The sequence below is a fragment of the Manis pentadactyla genome, chromosome 6 (genome assembly GCF_030020395.1).
Source record: "Manis pentadactyla isolate mManPen7 chromosome 6, mManPen7.hap1, whole genome shotgun sequence".
NCBI classification, from domain to species: Eukaryota; Metazoa; Chordata; class Mammalia; order Pholidota; family Manidae; genus Manis; species Manis pentadactyla.
Window position 1 is genome coordinate 19,572,600 of NC_080024.1, and position 21,007 is coordinate 19,593,606.

Consider the following 21,007-nt stretch of genomic DNA (forward strand, 5'->3'; position numbering starts at 1 on the left):
GAAAAGAGGAGAGTTTTTGATGATTCAAAGGTTGAAATAGAAGGCTTAATTGGGAGCCCTCTTTGCAAACAGTGAAACAGGCTCTGGAAAAAGCATGTGTTGTTTATGAGAGCATTCTGTAGGATCAGGCCATCTTCTGGAAAATTTCCTTGTTATGTGTAATCCTAGGCTTGAGGAAGCAGTGGAAAATTTAAAGGCCCAATTACCTGTAATGGGATGCTGTCTGTATAATTAAATGTAAAGGCTTATGTCCTCCATCTAGATTAGCAAGTGATATACTTTCCAATGGTTATAGTTCCTCAGGGGCCACTGGTCAGTCCTGGCTGGAGCCAGCCTCAGTGATGCCATCCAGACCCCTTAACACATGTGGGGGCTCACCAAGGGCAGATGGAAGGCTGTCTGCTTTTCCTGAGGAGCGCAAGCTGAAATGCTTTCTGGGGGTGTTCTCTGCAGGGCATTATGCAAACCCTACAATCAGGAGACAATCTTTCCCGCCATCTTCCCAAATCTGATTCTCTCACTTCCCTGCTTAAAACTGTTTAATAACATCACATTTACTACTGGACAAAGTAAAAAATTTGTGCATATTCATCAAGATTCCATGTGGCCTTCCCTTCTTACTTTTCCAGCTGTCTCACCCCACACTCCTGTTTGCTCTCTCTGTTCCACCCCCTCTGATCTTCTAAGTTTTCATGCTTACCGTGTTGTCTTCTGCCACAGGGCCTTTGCACATGCTCTCCCTTCTGCCTCAAGCATTCTTCCCTCCTCTCTTTGCCTAGTGAATGCCCACTCAACTCGAGCACGGCTTCTTCTGAGAAGTCAAATCCCTCAACCATGGCTCTCACAGTTCCATGTACCTGCTTTTCTTACTGCTGTTGAACTACAGTTCTAAGTAATGATTTGCCTGTGTTCCCTAGACTGTACCTTTCATGAAGGCAGAAATCTTCCAAGTTTTTGCTTACTGCTTTATCTCCAGCATCTGGCAGTGTATCTGGCACACAGGAATATTCAGTACATATTTGTTGAATGAGAGCATGAATAAATCCCAAACTAAAACCCAGCTCCAGGCTCTTTAGGCCCGTGCTACCTCAATCAGCCATAGAATCAGAAAATTTCAGAGCTGAAATACACCCACACCCCAGCCATCAACCCACCCATCAATACTGCTGTTAGTAGTGCTTTTTCTGCTTAAAAAAATGAAATCTCACTGTTCATATACAGTCAGTAAATTGTACTGTTGTTCTTATCTCTCCCCCACATCCTGCATCCTCTCCTTTTCTGCTGAATCGGTAATCACTAACACGTGTATTAAATGACACGCATGGTGGTGGTATAGGAAACAAGCAGAAAAAAGGCCTGTGCCCTCTCAGCACCTATTAGTGTGAAAATAAACAGTGCTGCTCTGAAAAGAATATTCTGGGCCCTGGAACAGCACCCTCACTGGCTCTGCATTTTCACTGTCTCCTTCCTGGTTCTCTATCTGTATCAGAATCAACTCTAAGGCCTTCCTTCCCAGCCATGCCTGCCCAGGACCCCTTCCTACAATGACTCCTGGCCCCTGGGTGTGATTACAAGTTTCCTCCTTAAAAGTACAATGCAAAACTCAGAAACTTACAAAAATATCCATTGTATCACAAGTTAGAAAGCCCTGGTTTAAATCCTAAACCAGAGGTGAGAGATTGCAGCAGAAGGAAGAGGTATGGGAATGGGGCGGGAACGGGATGCAGAGGTGGGCGAGGACCCCCAAGCAGCAGCTCACGTGGCTTCTCCTCTCCGCAGTGGCAGGCCATCTCGCTGACAGTCATCGAGAAGGTGCAGATTGCAGCTGCCATCCTGGGCTCACTCTTCCTCATCGCCAGTATCTCTTGGCTCATCTGGTCGACCTTCAGTCCCTCGGCAAAATGGCAGCGCCAAGACCTCCTCTTCCAGATCTGCTACGGGATGTACGGATTCATGGACGTAGTGTGCATAGGTGGGTTGTCGGGAGGCTTTTCTCCATGGGACGTGGGGGACCACATGCTGGGGAGTTAGACAAATCCCTCAGGATCTCTCCTTCTGGAAGGTCGACGTAGAGATGGCACCAGGCTTGAGGCCTGGGAACTCAGGAGGGGCCAGAGGCTTAGGTTTGAGGGGTGAGCGGGGAGGTGGAGGAGGCAGGGCAAAGAAGGAAGATCTAAATCTTTCCCAAGAAAATCTGTCTTGCCCACTTGAAGATGCCAATAAGGAGGCTTGTCTTGAAGAAGGTTTGAGAAAGGTCAGTTGGTCATTCTCTCTTCCTTAAGCAAGATGTGGGAGGCCTCTTCTCTGCTGTGTGCCCCTTGGTGGCCAGGCCACGACAAGGGATGTCTATATACTGAAATCTATTCTTTTCACAGCAAAATGCCCAGAAACAGCCATGACAATACCTGCCCCCTTTCCTTTCAGCTTTTCATAAACCTATTCTGATACCCAAGATTTCTCTAGTCTAGTGGTTTTCAAGCTGAATTAGTCCAGAGGTTCCACATACAGTTTCAGGAGATACTTTTGGTTTCGGGGAGTGGGAAATAGAATGCTGCACAGATAGACTCTGAATCTTCACCCCTGCTTCACCCTGAACTTCTGTACTTTTATCTATTTACACATGTTTCCATTCCAGGGAAGGTTTTGTTTTAAAGGCTTTGGTGTTTCAAAAACAAAATGCTGAAAACCTACCACTTACTTCCTGCTTGTTGCCTTATACCATTCCCAAATCCAGGTTCCCTCCAATTCCATTATGTAGGTTGGCTGGTAGAGGTCTGGGTCTTTTTGTTTTTCCCAGCAGAAGATGATTATGGTTGTTGAAGGTTTTCACCCAAATAACTGAGGAGGTGAGGAAGGGTCCTGGTGTTCTCTGAGTGAAGTGAAGCACCCTCAACCACTGGTCACACCCCCTAGCCTGCAACTCGCAGGCCATCCACTCAAGCGCAGTGCTGATGGCATTAGAGTCCCACATTTGTCATCTCTGGGCATTAGTTTGTATATTATATCAAATAAGTTTTAGCACTCTGGCCTAAAAACATCTCTTAGAATTTGGCTAGCAGGACCCTTTAATATTGGTAATCAGACAGGAGACTTACCTATTAATTACAGTAACCAGACACCAGTGATGCTGGAACTCCTAAGCTGGTCTAAGCATCTTGATGTTTCTCCCCATTAGCTAAACCAAGACATCAACCCCAAGCCTTTTAATTATGGCACCTATGCAGTGAGAGAAACAGACTGCCCAGGTGTGGAGAATTGTGGAAGAGAAGACCGTGAATAGAGAGGAATTTGACTTTGAGGCTTTCTAATTTAGTTCCCCCTCCCACCAAACTGCCTTCCTACCCCTGCTGAGGCACGGGTTGTCGATGCCAAACCCAGGTGTGTCTCCATACGGAGGTGTGCAGCTCTGGCAGGGAGGGCAAAGCAGTGGAAGACCTTTCTGAAGGGCCCCTCCAGCTGCCCTACATTCTCTTCACACAGGCTTTTGATCAGTCCCTGATGGGCACTTCTATGGGACGTGTTTTCGTGTCACATGCTGTATTAGTCAGCCTTGGCTGCAGAAACGACTCCAAAATTGCAAAGCCTTGCAACAATAAGCATTTATTTCCTATTTGTATGTCTGTGAGAAGACTGTGGCTCCGCTGGGCTTGGCTGGGCCTGGCTTCGGATTGTGCATTGGGATTAGGCCTGCTCTGAATCTCTCCTCTTTCTGGGACCTAGGCTAAAGGCACAGGGACTCCTGGGGCGTATTCTTCTAGCCAAGTACAGGAGTGCAAGAGAACTGGTGGAAACTTGCAATGCTTCTCAAAGCTTCTGCTCTGTACTGGCGCACTCTTCCTTCTGCTCATAGCCCATTGGCCAATGCAAGCCACCAACATCAGTGGGGTGGTGGGGCGGGGAAGGATCCTCCTTCTCCAGTGGAAGGAGTGTGGGTGGGAGAGAGGAGCATAAATGCCATTGACCACTCAGGGCTGCAGAAACTGAGAGGACAGAACATAGAAGCAACCACGTGATCGACCTGTACAGCTCCCTTGTTTTGAAGGCGAGGGAACTAGGGCCCAGAGAAGGGAAGTGATCTCCTCAAAAACTGCTCAGCTGAGATTAGAAGCAAGGGCTCCCAGCTGGCATTCCAGTGCTCTTTCCATTATCCTCTTGCATCAGATGCCAGGAGGCCTGCAACGTCACTTAAGGGATACCTGCAGAGGCCACTGTGATTTTGACTGCACCTGAGCCCACTTATGGGAGAAGCCCTCCAACCAGGGAGCTGCCCAGCACCCCTGCTCTGGCCTGCCTGGTGCTCTGGCCTCTCCCGCTCCCAGCGCCTCCCTCCAGCTGGGGCTCCATGGCACCATCTCCTCCTCTGCCTCTTTCCTGGCTCCTTTCTATCTGCCTGCCCCCCTCTAGCCCACTCCTATCCCTCTATTTTTTTCTCTTCTTATACACGTAGCACTCAGTCACTCAATTCCCGGGAGAAGCAGAGTGAGCTAAATGTTGAGAGTTTTCACATTGTTTTCCTTTTTCCAAGCTTTTAGGAAGACATAATTTCCCAGGATGCACAGCCACACTGTGGTCTATCTGTTCTGCTCTGACAAGCTAGTGCCTGCTTGGAGACAGACGTTGGACAGGAGGGGAATGAATAGGGACCTTAAAGGCCTTTGGTGCCATCTCAAGGGGGTCAGATCTGTTTATATTTAGACTCGCTTACTATAAAGAGTTGAACTGCTCTGTCATTTTATTGATTACAGCTGGAGCTAATTAGGTCTCCAGGATGCCAGGGAAAAGGATTACTCTCCCCATTTCTCAGATGGTGAAATTCTGAGCCAGAGGATTTGTTTTAGGCTGACTCAGCCAGCAAAGTAGGACTCTCAGTTCAGTGTTTTTCTAGATGCTGTCCATAGGAGCAGATCCTGGGAAACAAAATTAAAAAGGGAGGAATATGTGACCTCGAGAAGAGAGCGGGAGGCAACAGGCAGGAGTTCGCGATGCTGCTGCTTTGATGGCGGTGTGATGATCCGTAGTGGTGACAGTGCTGTGGGCTCAAGTTCAGATGTCGGTCACTTCTCCTCCTCTTCAGTGTTCTGGGCAGTGGAGGGAAAACAGCACAGCCCTGCATGAGTATTAGCTTTTTAGGGGCTCTCAGGAAGGAAGAATTGGGTAGAACCTGCAATGTCTACCAGGGTATCCTTATTTTTAGGCTCAATTAGATATTCAGACTCATAGAACTACCAGAGAACAGAGCTGGCACCAGCTTCAGTTAGAGGCTTACCTCTGCAGGCGAGTCCTCGTCACACTTCATAGCCTAGTCCAGGGCTGGTCTCTCGGCCCTCAAATGATAGCTCAGGAAGGAGGAGGTAAGATCCACAGTAGTGGATGCAGTGGGTCCACTTGACAGAGCTTCCAAGGTCCCTGCAAGAAGAGTCACTGTACTCAGGGAAGCCCGAAGCCACAGCCACCTATCAAGCCCTCATCGGAAAGCACCAAAGTCAGGGCTTACCTCCAACCTATGCACTATTGTACTATAGTGGACACTCCACAGTCATCAGATTTCTAGGGGCAAGGGGCCAGAATGCCAACCCAGGGTCCCATTCATTCTGAGAGAAGGAGAAAGTGTGCCATCAGCCTCTCCTACCACCTTCTGTCCCCATCCATGAATCTGGACTTCTGGCATACAAACCCGAGTCATAGAAACAATGAGAGGCAGAGAAGCTAGAACAGGGGACTGAGAACTGGCTGGACCAGCTAGGAGGAGGCATAATGTGGTCTTCTTACTGCACCAAAATGGAAACCGCCACCAAGAGAGGCATTGGGTGGCACCTATATTGCTTTTGAGGTAGTCACCAGTTTTAAAACTCAATTAGCTTATTCCCACGATAAAGGGGAAGCTTCCCTTTCCAGAACTCCTGAGAAAGTGGAAGAACGTGATATGAAAGAGGGGGCAGAGGAAGAGAAGCCTCCTCACCAGATAGTGAGTGGAAGTGATGACGGAAGAGGTGTGTTCTCAGGACATGTTGGTTACAAACATGTTGAATGGAAGAATCTGTATAAATAGACCCAAGCTCTTTGGACAGATGGAACAATTCAGTCCCTGGATATAAGGCTTCTCATCAGAAGGGAGAGTAAGTCAGTGGTCACCTAGATGACTCCTGTGCTAATGACTCTCAGGGAATGGACTTTGGTTCTCACCAAAGGATTGTTCCTGAAATGGGTGCCAGGAAAGCTGAGTTCTCTGTTTGATGGCAGTATGGCCCCAGGGCTGTGGACAATGACCCTGGATGTGGTCTTATTAGAGGGTCGTACATTCTGGGATACACGCTGCCCCTATAGATTAAGCATCTCTTGGCTTTAAGTCCTAACTTCCTAGACCACCCCTTGCCTCTGTGAAAACAAAAGGTAAGCTGCTGCAGACAGAGCCACCCGCCAAACCTCTGGAAGGACAGAGAGGAACCGAGGAAGGGCACACCAGCCTGCCAGACAAGCAGGAAGCATTATGACCCAGACTTCACTGGTGGGGGAAGGCTTAAAGCAGTTGGCCTCCAGGTCACATAGCTAAACAAGTGATGGAGCTGCAGGTTGGCCAAGAACCAGTAGCTCCAGTTCCAGTGCACCTTCTACTGCCTATTTCATCTCTGATCACTCTGTTAAATTGCACATGCAAAGCTTGGATGGGGAGGCAGGTTGAGAGGGAATTTGTCCAGTAACACTTTGACCCATGGCAGCAGAAATTCAATGAGCCCTCGCTGCCCCTGTTCTGTACTTGGGGTTTTGGAGGTTAGCTACTATTGCACCTCCCTCTTCATCAGTGCTATTCTGACACCAACTGAGAGGGAAACTTGAGAAATTGGGATGAAATTTGGATGGTTTGTCTCCCTGTGAGACACTCTGATGAAAGGTATGTGTGGGTAGGAGAAGCTAAATCTGTTGGTCAAGAGGAACTTTCTATTCATTCGCTAAAAAATATTTATTGAGAGGGGACTCCCAAGAAGAAAGTCACCTGCTCTTGTGGATCTGACATTTCATCGGGGAGGCAGGTAAGCTAATCACTGGTCCCAGTAATAAAGAGCTGGGACACAGAGATGAGTGGACGCAGGAAATGATCGAGTCAGAGGGCGCTCAGATTATAGCCATTCATTTGACAGCTTTTATTGGTTATCTGGCTTTGTTCTTGAAACAAGGGAACTTTAGCAGAGAGATGAGTAAGGCATAGTTCCTGCCTCCAACGAGCTCACAGTCTACAAATAAATCATAACATTGGGAGCTTGTATAGATACAGAGGAAGGTAGAACAGAAATTAGAAAGCAATTTCTCCAGGGGGAGTCCAGGAAGGCTTTCTGAAGGAAGGGACCCTGTGTTTGAGCTAGTTTCAAAAGATCAGTCAAAGTTTTCCCAGAGAGTGGAGAAGAATATTCCAGGGAGAGGGACTAGCATGTGCAGAGGCACAGACACATGAGACAGCGAGGTGTGCTTAGGGAACCTGGGGCAGGTTTGTATGGCTCAGTGTAAAGAGCCAGAGTAGCAGGGTGGGTGATGGGCCATCAGGATGGAGAAGTTAGCAAGAGCCAAATCCCACAGCACCATGAATCATGTGCTACACAGCTCAGGCTTTACCCTGCTGGTCGTGGGGAAGTACTGGTAAGAGTTTATACAGGGAAGACGCACCAGACCAGTTACTCTGGTAACTCTGGAGGTTGAATCAGATCTGGATGGACAGAGGCGGCAAGGAGAGGCCCGGTGGAAATGCTCGCAGTAGTCTGAAGAGGTGAAGAACTGCTGGCCAGTGGCAGTGGGGGAGTGTACAGGATGCCCTTGGGAAGCGCTTAGGGTGTGGACTGTCTGAGCTCCTCCTAGGCAAATGGGAGCCCCAGAGCTCTGGCTTGAGTGGAGACCAGGCACCATAGCTAAGCATGAGAATGGGGAGGGCAATGGGGGGGTCAAAGGGGAACTGAAAGGTATCTTTGGCAAAGACACCAAAACAGAAGGACCACCCAAAGCCTAAAATCCAAGCAGAGAGGTAAGAGTCAGTTCCTAAACCAAGAGTTTGCAGTAAAAGAGAAGCAAGACCCTCAGAAATATCAGTATCCAGGCTGGGAGGCACTTGATGAGGGTAGAATAGTGGGCACCCAGTGAAGGTTTGCTGGAACTGTTGAAAGCCGAATCCAGTCATAGTGCAGAGAGCCTGACCCCGTGTCCTCGCATGATTGAGAATCTGCTGGTATCTGGAGCAGTGCCTCTTCCTGAAGTTTCTGGATCCCTCACCCGTGTCCCCTCAATGAGAGGATCCGATCACACTGAATGTTCTCATTCCACTTGCCTCCTCTTCCATCATCTCTAATGACGCTGTCCGCCCCAGCCGAGAGGCTGGCAGAGCCTCTCAGCAAACAAATGGGACGTTCTCTGCTCCAGTGGGTCAAGTTATTAGGATTTAACAAGAGCAAATTAATTAAGGTCTTTGGCATCAAAAACATTTTTTTTTTCCACTCTACAGGCCCAAGGGATTGGCCACAAAAAAGTTAACTTTACAAAAATGAGGAGGTTTGTTTGTTTTTACTTGTGAGTGGAATGGAGTCAGGGAAGGAAGGAGAACATTTCTGAGATTACAGTGGGATATGGTAATTAGCGAAATCATAGAAGTTTTTGGTAAAGTTTCTTTTATGTGCTATTAGGGTTCTTTCCTATGATGTACAAGTACCTGGTACCTGCCCTCTGACATAAAGGGATTCAAGTCCCTTTATAGCAAGTGGGTAGGGAGTGGGGACAGCAGGACTATAAAAACATTATTTTTCAAACTTAATTTTAATTCAGAGTAAAAAACATATGCTGCAATGATTCCTTCCTTTTTCCCCACCTTCAAGCTAGAAAAGACCCTTTTTAATTCCCTGATTAGAAAACTGAAACTATAGAGAAGGCAGCCTGTTCGGTAGAAGACGTTGTAAGTAGAAGCTCCCGGTCTGAAGACCAGGTTAGCCAGTAACCACCTCTGGGGCCTTGAGCATGTCACCTCCTCTTTCTACATCTCAGTTAACTCATCTATAATATGAGAGGGCTGAACCTGAACTTCCAAGGCCCTTCTAGGTCTGACACTTTAGGATTTTGAAGTTAACCTCCACTGTGAGAAGCTGTCATTACTGCCGGAGGTTGCCCATAGTGGCGGTGGGAGATTCCTAAGACGTTGCACCAGGCCAAACACGGATACCCATCAACCACGTAAATGAGTAAGATGATGCTCGGTCCCTGTTCCATTATCTGCCTGTGGCTTATCCAGTCTTCTGGATTAACTGCTAATGCACATCCCACCTTCCCCGTTCCTCACCCTCTGAACTTCCTAGGCATGGCTGCTTCTCTCCACAGCTGAGCTGCTGGATGACTGAGAGATGAAGATGACCGATGTAGAAGCAGACACAGCAAGTGAGCACTGAAGCCCCTCAAAAGAGACCCCTTGGCAGGCAATTCACTTGTCCCAGTTGTGTCAATGAGGCTCAAAATGTCTTAAGAACACCTCTTGGGCACTGTTTTTAGTGTTCATGGCACAGGTTTTGGAACACAGCCAGGAGTGGCATGTCTGTCCATTGATGGTAGGTTTGTGGCTAGAAACAGCCCCAGTCTGGTAAATAAGGAGGATGATCAAGCCAGATAATACATTTTGGGGACTACATAAAACATGCCGTGGAAAAAAGGGCTTCTGTCGTGAGTGGCACACGTGGGGCAGCTCGTATGCTCTTCGTGCGGGATTGACATCAAAACATGCCGTGGAGCCAGAAATTGCTTTCTCTTGTGGCCCCTAACTTAGCATGGAAAGTCTTTTAGTTAGGATAGCTCCAACAGATATAATAATAATAATAATAATAATAATAATAATAAGCCGCCCCCAAGTTTCAGTGGTTTAATGCAATAGAAATTCCTGATCAGTAGGAGGTTCTCCTCCACACAGAAATTCAGGGACCCAAGCTCCTTCCATCATGTGACTCTACAGTCCCCTAGGCTTTTAAATATTTTTATCTCCAGGTAATAGAAAACAAAGGAGAGCTTGGATAAGGCACATACACATGTGCACTTTTTACCTATTTCTTTTTTTTACTTATTACCTATTACACACTCAATACCTATTTCTTAAACCTTGTTCTGACTCACGCTCACATTCAGTACCAGTCACCAGGCTCCGCCTGGGTGCAGAGGGCCGAAAACGTAATTCCTTCTCAGTGGCAACTCCATTAGGGAACAGGAGTGTGGGGTTTTGGTGGGCAGTTGGTCATCCTTGTCACAGTGGCTGTGTTCCTCCCAGCATCACGGGCTAAGAAAAGGGATGTTTCAGCTGGAGCTCAGGGCGGAGACGACGGCAAATGAAGAGTCTGACAACCTACAGCTATGTGAGGAAGAGCTGCCCCAGAAGGTGGAGGGACAGAAGGATGAAGGTGGCAGTCCTTCCAGAACTGGAGTTCGTGTAAATACAGCCTAGGGTTGGGTCCTAGATAACTGTGAACTTGAACAGAAAGTCCCAGAAAAGGACACAATCCAAATGTATTGAGCTTCCGATACTACCTTGCATTCTGATTTTCCATTTTCTTCTTTTGCTTCTCTGCTTCCCTTTACCAATAGCCTTCTTCCTCCAATTCTAATTTCAGTCTTTCTCTTGCCAAAGCCATTCCCACCCATCTTTCTCTCCTGTCTCTTCATCCTTGTCCCCTTTACCTGTCCCTATCAGATGAGCCCCACCCGTCCACAGCATCTTTCTTATTCTGCCCTGGAATCAATAAGTAATTTTGTAGAGCAGAAAGCAGAGGGAGGGCTAAGGGGAGTGATGTGAATGAGGTAGTTTGAACTCTTCCAACTTGTGCCAAACAATCATTATCTACAAAAACAGGTGCACCTTCCTCCCCTTCAGCCACCTATCCATTAAAATGGTTTAATTACTTCCTGAACACTAGACAGGTAATTAGAAGGTGGCATTCAGACCAAATATTTAAGCCACCCTCTTCAATCAGGGTAAAGTTGTCTGATCAAGAACCTAATTAAAAATCAAGTGTAGTGGCTCTTATTGGAAAGAGTTAGTTTGGGGCCTCAAAAGACCCTGCTTCTCTCTCCCCAGGCCCCTGTATCTCCTGCATCATCACCAAGGTTCCATTAAGCTCCCGGTACTGTGTCAGCCGCTCAAGCCTCACCTGTTCCTGGCCTCTGTCCTTGAGGGGAATACAATCTAAGGAAAAGAGCATAGCAGTGTTCAAACACAGCTTGTGGGGTAAACGAACAAATGAACGCTGTAGGGCCGGGGTGCCCAGGCGCATGAGTGCTCCCACCTTGTCTGCAGTTTGGCTGTGCACCGTTTCAGTTCCCCATGGTCAACCGTGGTCCTGAAGCAAAGGACCCTCCTTCTGATGTATCTTCAGAAGGTCAATAGCAGCCTAATGCGACATACCTACGTCATTCACTGACTGCATCTCATCATGCAGGCATTTTATTGTCTTACATCATCATGAGGAGGAGGAGGGTGGATACAGTACAATAAGATATTTTGAGAAAGACCATATTCACATAACTTTTATTACAGTATATATTTATAACTGCTTTTTATTAGTTATTGTTGTTAATCTCTTTCTGTGCCTCATTATAAACTAAACTTTATCACAGGAATGTATGTGTAGGAAGAAACACAGCATATATAGCGTTGGGTACTATCCATGGTTTCAGGCATCCACTGGGGGTCTTGGAACGTATCCCCTGTAGATAAGGAGGGGCTACTGTATTCAGAAAGTTGAAGGAAGCGACGAGAGTCGGCACATGGGGAGAGGATGAGGAAGCAGGCAGAGAGGAAGTCTCCTTGCCCAGAATCAGCCAGGCCAGATCACAGGGTCTATAGATGGTCTTCAGGAGATTTATGACCCTCTTAAAATTATACAGGCAGTTTGTGTGTGTGTGTGTTTTATTTTCCAGGGAGATGGTCTTTAGCTTTTATCAGATCCCCAAAGGGGTATGTGACCAAAAGGATAGGAACTACCGGACTGCAGAGAGACAGGGAGCCCATTTCAGGAACTGCTGGAACACTGGAAGAAAAAGTGGCAATGGGTGGCTGTCTTGTCTCCTGGAATCACAGTGTGTTCAAGATTGGAGAAGCTTTCAAGTGTTTCCTTCCAGTCTCTTTGCTTGACATTGAGAAGGCTGGAGTCACTCACTGTGGTTTGCTCCCTGAATTCCCCACAGAGGCCAGCCCAGCCAGCCCTGGATTGACAGTTGCTGCAGGGCAAACCCCACTGGGCCTCACCCCCGTCAGCTCAGTCACCACCACAGGTCCAGCCTCCCAGGCCACCCTCAGCATGTGGACGACCATCCCCTTCCCGTGTTGCTCATCCCTCAAATGCCCCATCTTTCCAGCCCTCCCACCATGCCCTCAGGACCCCATTGGCAACGTCTCTGAGTGAGCCTTTCGTCTTCCTTTGATTCAAACAGCCACCTCCTGAGGACACTGGTTCTTGCGTGGAGTTTCGAGTGCTGGCTGCTTCCTCTCCCATATGCTGTGTTCCAGGGGGCCCGGAGGTGGGGACCACGTCCTCCGTGCTCCCACCGCCACTTCCAAACTGCTTCTTTTCCTTTACCCTTCAGAAGCTCCAGCCTCTTTGAAGTGCACGTCATCTTATTTAACCACTCCTCGCCCCTTCTGCGTGCTGTTGGCTGCTGACCACCCACTCACTCCTCACATCCCCTGATGCGCCTGGCGCACGCAACTCCCTCCCACCATTTCTGTCTTCAGCACCTCTGTAGATCAGTGGTTCTCAGCAGAGGCGGGACCATCCCCTAGGGAGCAATCTGGAAATGTATGGGGGGTTTTGTTCATTTTATAATTTAGTTGTGTCCCAGTATTTATAATGAAATTTATATTGTCTTGTTATTAATGACTTCCCCTTTGTTTTTCTTGACATTATCTGATAGGGCAGTATATTAATTTTTTTAAAAAGAAACTACAGTCTTATGTTATCTCATGAATTTCATTTTGGGATAGGAAAAGGGATAATAAATTATATTTGTTATAAAAAGGGGGCAGTTGTTCTGATAGCATTGAGGATGGCTGAAGCAGAGAATCTATCCAACCCCCTGGCATCCTTATTACTGCAAAGACCTTTTCTCCCAGCCCACCTCAGCCCCTACTCCAGTGATCACCTCCGAGACCTCACCATCACCATGAGCCATACTACTTCAAAATCTGGATTTAAACATCCCCCTTTCTGACCATCACCAGTCAGTCAGTCCTCTGACTCCAGCAATCTTCCTACTTCAGAGAGACCCCTTGGCATTGACCAGATCACTTTCCATGTTTCCTTTTTCATTGTTCCTTATTCCTTTTGTGTCCTGCTTCCCTCCATCCATCTAGATTCCATGGGTCAGCCTGAGAACCATTCCCACCACCCGCTTGATAAAACAGGACTCTCAGTGTCTGCAGCCAGTGGTGATTTAACACTATTTTATCATCCTCATAGCATTTGTCAGACCTGAGATAGTCTTAATGTTTGCTTACATGTCTGTGTGTCTCCCCATCAGCATGTAAGCCCCTGGACGGCAGGACTCGGCCTGCCCTGCTCACTGTGCTAGCCCAGGTGCTTCGCACGTAGTAAGCACACCGTTAATATTTCCCAGGTGGTCTGACAAGGCTGGTTTTTGACTCTACACTGTCTCTGGCCAATATAACTGCATTAAAGTTCTCCCAACCAGGGGCGTGTGTGTTTAGCGGCACTGGGCTATTTGTGAAATAGCAAAGATTTAACCAGTGGAATTTCAGACATCGTTCAGCAGGTATGAAGTGACCACGGGGTTTCTTTTGTGGGGTCTTTGAAAGCACACAATTCATTCAACATTTGCTAAGTACTGGCTGCCATGGATATGTGGTAGACGGAGGAAAAGATATTTATATGATGCCTCAGTGGATGGTGAATTTGGATTTTGTCAAGCCCAGAAGGGGGAGGGGTGGAGTAGAGGTGGGCGGAGGCATCGCGGGTAGGTGCTTGACTACTTCATGAACTTGGGGTGGCAGCCTTCCGTCTTCTACTTCTGAGGACCAGTGGAGCCTAGGAAGTGGGGCTGGTAACCTTGTGGCTCAGAGCTGAACCGCCAATTTGAAAAGAACAGATCAAGCCCATACTAATCCAGCCAAGCCAACACCTCTATCCATTCATAAATAAAGGAAGGCTGTTCCTCCCGCCAGGGCTTGTTGTCCCTAACTCGGCCTCTGTGCTCTCCTCCCTGCGCCCCAGGTCTCATCATCCACGAGGGGCCCTCCGTGTACCGCATCTTTAAGCGGTGGCAGGCTGTCAACCAGCAGTGGAAAGTGCTGAACTATGACAAAACGAAAGACCTGGAGGATCAGAAGTCGGGAGGCAGGACCCAGCCCCGGACTTCCTCGGCCGCGCAGGCCAGCGCCCCCCCCTTGGAAGAGGCGGCCGCAGGCACCCCTGCCCCCGAGGCAGGCCCTGCGCGGGCGGCCGGCCACCCCTCAGGCCCCCTGTCCGATCACCACTGTGCTTACACCATCCTGCACATGCTGAGTCACCTGAGGCCTCACGAACCGCGGAGCCCCCAGGGCGGCAGCCGGGAGCTCGTCATGAGGGTCACGACAGTGTGAGCGGGGAGCCCCCAAGCGGGCCGTGACCACGCGGGAAGGGTGGGCAGGCCCGGAGGGGCCGGGCCGCGGGGACTCGGGCTGGGGCGCAGGTGGGAGGCGAGGGGGCACCCCAGGGGCCGCGGCAGAGGGCAGGCGGGGGGCTGGTGGGCCCGGAGAGGCCCCGGGGGCAGCCCGTTGCTGGAGCGAGGCTGGTGCAGTTTGGTGATTTCCAGTCAAATCCATTCTCCGACCAGAGCAAGGACAACCGACACACGCAACGAAGTGCAATACAGACTGAACCTGAGAAGCAGTGATGGAAACACCCTGCTGGGCCCTCACAGACGCAGGGGGACGAGGAGGCAAGGGAGGGCGGGGGCGCCTGTGTGTGCAGGGGCGCCTGCGTGTGCAGGGGCGGCGGGAGGAATTGTGCAGAGGGCGTGGGAGGGGCGAGCACGCGGCCTGTCCTGTTTCACCCTTGGGCCGTTTTGGTTGCCCCCAAGCTGTGTTCTGAGCGTGGTTGTGGGGCGGGAGGGGGACGGGTTTGCCCTGGCAGGGGTCACACACAGCATTTGGGCCCCTGGGCTCCTCTGAGTGGGCAGGATTCCCGACTCAGATGGCTTTGGGGACTCTGAGGCAGTGTGCGGGGAGGGAGATGTTTGTGTGCGTGGCCAGGGTGTTGGGATTTCTCCTCCTTTCCAAACCTTCCAAATTGGAACTCCCATTTCAGATGGGCTCAAAGAGGGCTAAGGCTTGGAAATGGGTGTCTTTTTGTGCCCTTGTTAGTTTTATTTAATGGTGATTTGGCTCAACGATGTTTGCAGGAAACACACACAGAACTAGAGAAAAGTACAGATTCCCTGTGGGCATTTCAAGCACAGTCCTGCTGCCACGGCCTCGGTCTTCAAAGCTGTCAGTGCAGGAGCGTCTTTCCCAGCTGCCCAACCCCACCCATGGCCAGGCCCTGCTCGGTGCCATGCTGAGACCCAGGGCTCCCCACGGCAGGGTGCCTCCTGCCCAGGGTCTCCGAGGGAGGCATTTGGCTGGACGTGCCCCAAGGGGTGGAGGGGAGGCCAATCAGTATTCCTTGCTGCTCGGAACGTCCCCCGAGGGCAGTCTGGCTATTCCCTCAGTGCTGTGTGCTCTCTGGTGCCTCCCCGTGCAGCTGGGCGGACCGGGGCCCTGCAGGGAGCACTGCCTGGAGGGCCAACTGGCTGGTTCCTGGGACCCTGTCCGGGAAGGCCACTGGCTGGTCACCTGCAGAGTTTCTCCTTGTCATTGCACAATGGCCGCGTCATCCATGGGTATTAAAGGGACACTGTCAAGTACTTTTTTAAACTAGTTTTTAGGGTTTTTTAAAACTCTCTGTTGTTTGTATTATTCTCTTAAAAGCTTGAAAATAAAATTTCTTTCCCTAACACTAGTGTCCTTTTCTGCATGTGAGTTTTTCCCTCCTCTCTCCTGCTCTCCTTCTGTGGTATAATTTTGCCTTCTCTCTCGCCCTGTAGGTGCGCTCACCCCTAGTCTTCTTCCTAGCAGGAAATCATTTATCCTTTGAGGGTAGAGACGGGGCTGGGCAGGCGTGTATGTGCACATGCACGTGATCCTGCAGTGAAACGCTGGGATTCCTGGCCTCTTCTTCACTTCCTAGCATATGGATTGCTTCAAATCAAAAAGAGGAACAACTCCCAAACTCTCTCCAGGTTTCTGCCCAGGACTCTTGGAAGCAGAGACCATGAGTGCTGGGAGGAGATGTGGAGAGCTTCTGCTCGATCACGTTATTTCTGAGAAGCTGAGAGAAACACAGGAGACAGGTATGTAAGGACCTCATTCCCCTGACAGTTTCCTTTGGGTATCAGAAAACAGCCCCCAGGGCAAGCTCCATAGAGAGGGTCTGGACACATCATCAGGCAACTGCTCCCTTGACCTGGCCTCCTTCCTTGGGCCAGCAGCCTGTCCGGCAATGACATTAGTGGGATGGGCACAGGCTTAGGAAGCTTCCTCCCCTGATGAAGCTCACCAACCAGCAGGTCAGAGAAGACATAATAATTGGTGAGAGACCAAAGGACACATACAAGGAAAACACACAAATAAAAACCAACAGAACTATACAAGTAATTCACATAAAGGTATCGTTTTTTCTGTGTGAATAGGTCATTCAGTTTAAATTAAATATTTATGGAAAATATGGATGTGTTACGTGGAGTATCTACTTTCAAAACAGTGTTAGAATACAACAAAATATGCCTATCACCAAAACTACAGTGGCCAACATGTCATCTTTTTTTGGTGATTCACAGGGCCCTTCAGAATCTTGGGGTCATTCAGGGTCATCATTCAGAATAGGCAGTCCTGAAGAAGAGGTGATTAATGAAAAGTTCTAATAGAATTCTGGAGTTTGTTGGGTCATGATGATGTAAGCTCTAAGAGAGCAAGGACTTCATCTGTATTGTTTACTGTTATATATCCAGGACCTAGAGCAGTGCCTAGCACACAGTCAGCATTCAGTAGGTATTTCTGCATGAATTAAGATGCTTCTAGAAGAACAAGGGAGTACCTTCAGCATGCCGGAGACATGCCTCATAGTTCATCTTACACTCTAGATCCCAGAGTCATTCAGAAGAAAGGTCAATGTTGGACTTCTCTACCCAACCAGATAGTTAATTCCCAGTGCCTTGGGGAATGGAGGTTATGGGTACAAAAATGAATGCACTGGGTTATTATATTTTATGAGCATCTCTGAAGAGTGAGATAGAAGGCACTCTGACAACCAGAGACCACTGTCCTCTCCCAAATGTGCAAAGCATCCTCCATGCCACCAGGCAGAGGTCCAGATTGCCTGTGGAGTTATCCAATGCAGAGCGACAAGAAGTAGTCCGGAGAATTCACTTGGGTATCATGGGCAAGTATGGCCCCATGCATGGGGCAAGATACGAGCTAACACCTAATGTTTTTGCTATGTGCCAGGCACCAAATTAAATATTTTAAATGTATCAACACACTTAGTGTTCCAACAACCAATGAAGCAGATTATGATCTTCATTTTATACACTTAGTATTCCAACAACTGAGGAAGCATTATTTATCTCCATTTTACAGATGTGGACACAGAGGCAAAGCGGTAACTACCCCCAAATCACCAGCCAGTGTTCCAGCCCAGGCAACCCAGCTCTAGTCATAACCCCTCCACTCCTAGAGAACGGCTGGCACTACCTGAAGGGAAACCTGGGTCAGCCCAGCACAGGGAGGACACCATGACAGAGGTCTACAGAAAACTTGTGGAGGCTGGGGAAATTAGGACTAAGTAATTATAAACTATTTTGTCTCAACCAAAAAAAATGAGTGTACCTAACAGTTGATTTTTTTATGTTGTCCAGATAATATCCTGGCTGAATGGAAGCCTATATAATAGAAAGTTGGTTCTACCTGGACACTGGGGAATTCTGAAAGGACAATGGACATAATTCAACCACATTTTTATGGACAGAGGGGCAGGTTCCATAAGGAATCACAGAGGCCTCTCCTAGAAAAAAAGGTAAAAAATAATCCAATTTGGGGACTAGACTTTTTGGTCCTAGTTCCAAGTAAGTGGTGCAAAGTGGCAGGTTGGGGGCTGCAATCATAGTTCACAAAATTTAGAAGGACTCCACAATTATGAGACCTTGTCCCTGTCTATCAGGAAAATAAGTCTGTCACCATCTTATAGAACCACCAAAATCACAGAATTATTTAGTCTCTGTGAGATAATCTATTGCTATTTAGTTTTGCTAGTGAAATGCAAAGACTATAGCAGAGGCTGGGGCATCATCTGGATACAATAGCCAACTCCTAAGAGTAACACTGTGCTTTGGAAGAAGAATTCATTATATTGTGGTGGTCAAAGGGCTGGAGCAGTGGGAGGAACACACTTGCCTTATTCTTCCTCACCTCCTCTCACCCTATCCTGTTGCCTAGTAATAAGCAATCAAAGATGATTTTCAACCTGGGAGAGTCTGACTTTACAGCAGTGACACAATGGTCCAAAAACCTTCCCCTCACACATCTCCATCTACCCTTATTGGCAATGGCATGTGGGAACTGGGAAGTTCTGGGGGTGCCATGGACAATTGGGTGACACTCCAAGATGACTCTACGTGGTGAAGATGGAGGTCTGGTTCACCCCACATCTGAGTTCAGGATCTGGGCTGCACTGGGTTGGCGGCCAGCTGGCTAGCCGAGCACCCACTCGTCCCACCACAGTGGACACAGGCCCTCCCCCATGCTGCCTCGTCCCCACTCCAGCACATCCTATGCCCTCCTCCCCCAGGCCGTCACGGGCACAAGAACCCACTGGACGGAGGCTTTCTCCCTGCCAAAGTCCCAGCCTGAAGACAGCAGCTTTCGGCACCCTCCTCGCTCCCGGCCACCGCACACTGGAGTGAGTCCCTCCTCCTTACACAGGTGACCCGTACATTTGAGCCGAAACACACCTCATCATCACACTCAACTCTGACCCAAGGGCTCAGTAGGGATTTAGGGAAGAGGAAGAGCTGTGATCAGGGGCTTTGGAAAGAAAAGAGCAGGCTTACTTAATTAAGGCCGTCATAATTTTTGAGAGGGAAAAGTCCTGAAAAGAGAGCCGGCACAGTGCCCCTAGGGCTGGTGGAAGTCTGGTGCTCTGCGTCCCTCTCAGGCCCTGTTAGCAAGGGGAGACGCAGCTCCCTGGGGCAGCGGGCAGCACGGCGCAGTGCGCCTCTGGGCATCCGCCTTCCTGGGAAGCCTCTCTGCTGGACAGGGGATCTGCTTCGGCATCTGTTAAATAAGGTGGATGCTCAGGCTTGGTGTCTGACAGTATTGTCCTTTTCCCCAGTCACCTTGGATAATAATAAAAATAGCTGAACAGTAGTACTTTCCACATGCCAAACTTCATCACAAACTTTTTATATACATTAATATCTTTAACTCCCCAGAACCACCCAAATTGGGAATTAGTATTATTCCTGTTTTTCAGGTGAGGAAACTGGGGAATGGAGAGGTAAAGCATGTTGCCCAGTTATGTAGCCATACACGGAGGTGCTAGAATTTCTACCTGGGGAGTGTGGTAGCATATGTTAGGCTGCTAACTACTCTGTACTGCCTCTCAAGAGAAGTGGGAGTGCATTTAAAGGTTTATCTTGATTTCTGAGGCACTGGAGGAAAATGAATGAGCCCCACACCAGTTAGATGTAACCCAGATGCCATCTTTGTTACCTGCCCTTCAAACTGAGTGAAGGTCAGCTCAGACCTCTCCATCCCTCATCCTACGGGAAGGTTAAAGCCCTCCTTCAGGACTTCCAATGATTCAGGTCCTGAAATTTGTTCCTATTGCTTCCTACTCCAGTTTCCAGAATCTTCTGAACACAGGGCTTCCATTCTCTGTCTTACAGCAATTCCTTTATTACAACTCCAGGTTAAGCCCAAATGTTGGACATATTTCCTGCCCCTTAATTCTCCCTCCGACCCAAAATATTCTACTTGCAGTTATATAAAATAGATTTTTACTAGAAATTTGGAAGTAGCAAAGATCTCATATAAAGATCTATAGTGAGAAACTGCTGTGTGGAAGGTTTCCCACCAGGTGGTTATCTCAAAAATAATCAGACATAACTACATTCAGGAGCTCGCTGTCAAGTGACTAGACCCTAGTAAGAGGCTCAGCATTTCTCATCAAAAACTTTTCTCATGAAAGAGCCTGACAACCTTACTAACTGTAAATAAGTAAGTTAACATTATTCCCTTTCCTGTGGAATTAGTATTCTGAAGAGGAGATATTTCTTAAGCAAGAGGAATAATTCACTAAATGGTGGAATTTCAATCATCATTGAGTAGGTAGAGGGTTATGTTGCGCCCTTTTAGCTGGGAGGATCCCAACTGTGCGTGTGCTTTTGGCACACACACACACACACACACACACACACACACACACACACAGGCAGAAACACAAGAGTGAATGGTAAATGCATTCCCTAGGGGCATTGAGTCACGGCCTGTTGACTGAGCGGCCCTTTGGATTTCCTCAGGAGGACCAAGACCCCCAACAAATGGAGAGGGGCAGGAAGAGGTGTGTCTCTATGTGGCCCTCTGGGCTCTGTCATGTCGCTTAGTCTGACAGCCTCTTTGTGTAGAGGCTGGATTTGGGATATCACCTCTCTGTCCCAGCCAGTGGCCATTCCAGAGGATGACTTGTTGAGAGGGGTCCCTCTGCACCCTGCAACACAGGCTGCTGTACCCCTTCAAAGAAGAGATGGAGGAATTCTGGAGCTGCCACAGCCCTGAGCATGCTGAGGGCCTGCAGCTGCCGAGCGCATCGTCACGACATTACTGTAAGCCCTAGTCCTTCCCTCACAAGCCTTGAGGCTGAGGAATTAGGTCGCGTCATTCATAACTCAAATCAGATGGTGGACATCTGTTGCC

At 48.6% G+C, this 21,007-nt stretch overlaps 1 protein-coding gene and 1 non-coding gene across 2 annotated transcripts in view; both read left to right on the plus strand.

Moving 5' to 3' along the window:
- MARCHF4 (membrane associated ring-CH-type finger 4) overlaps window positions 1-16,134 on the plus strand; it is a 103,619-nt gene extending 87,485 nt beyond the window's left edge. Inside the window, exons 3-4 of the mRNA XM_036916151.2 lie at window positions 1,780-1,972; window positions 14,232-16,134. Of these exons, the coding sequence (XP_036772046.2) occupies window positions 1,780-1,972; window positions 14,232-14,599 (561 nt within the window). The 3' untranslated portion in view covers window positions 14,600-16,134. The remainder of the gene's footprint in view (window positions 1-1,779; window positions 1,973-14,231) is intronic.
- On the plus strand, window positions 9,666-9,812 carry LOC130684254 (U11 spliceosomal RNA). Its single transcript, XR_008998443.1, has one exon. It is a non-coding gene; the product is annotated as a U11 spliceosomal RNA (small nuclear RNA).
- Window positions 16,135-21,007: the final 4,873 nt, after the last annotated feature.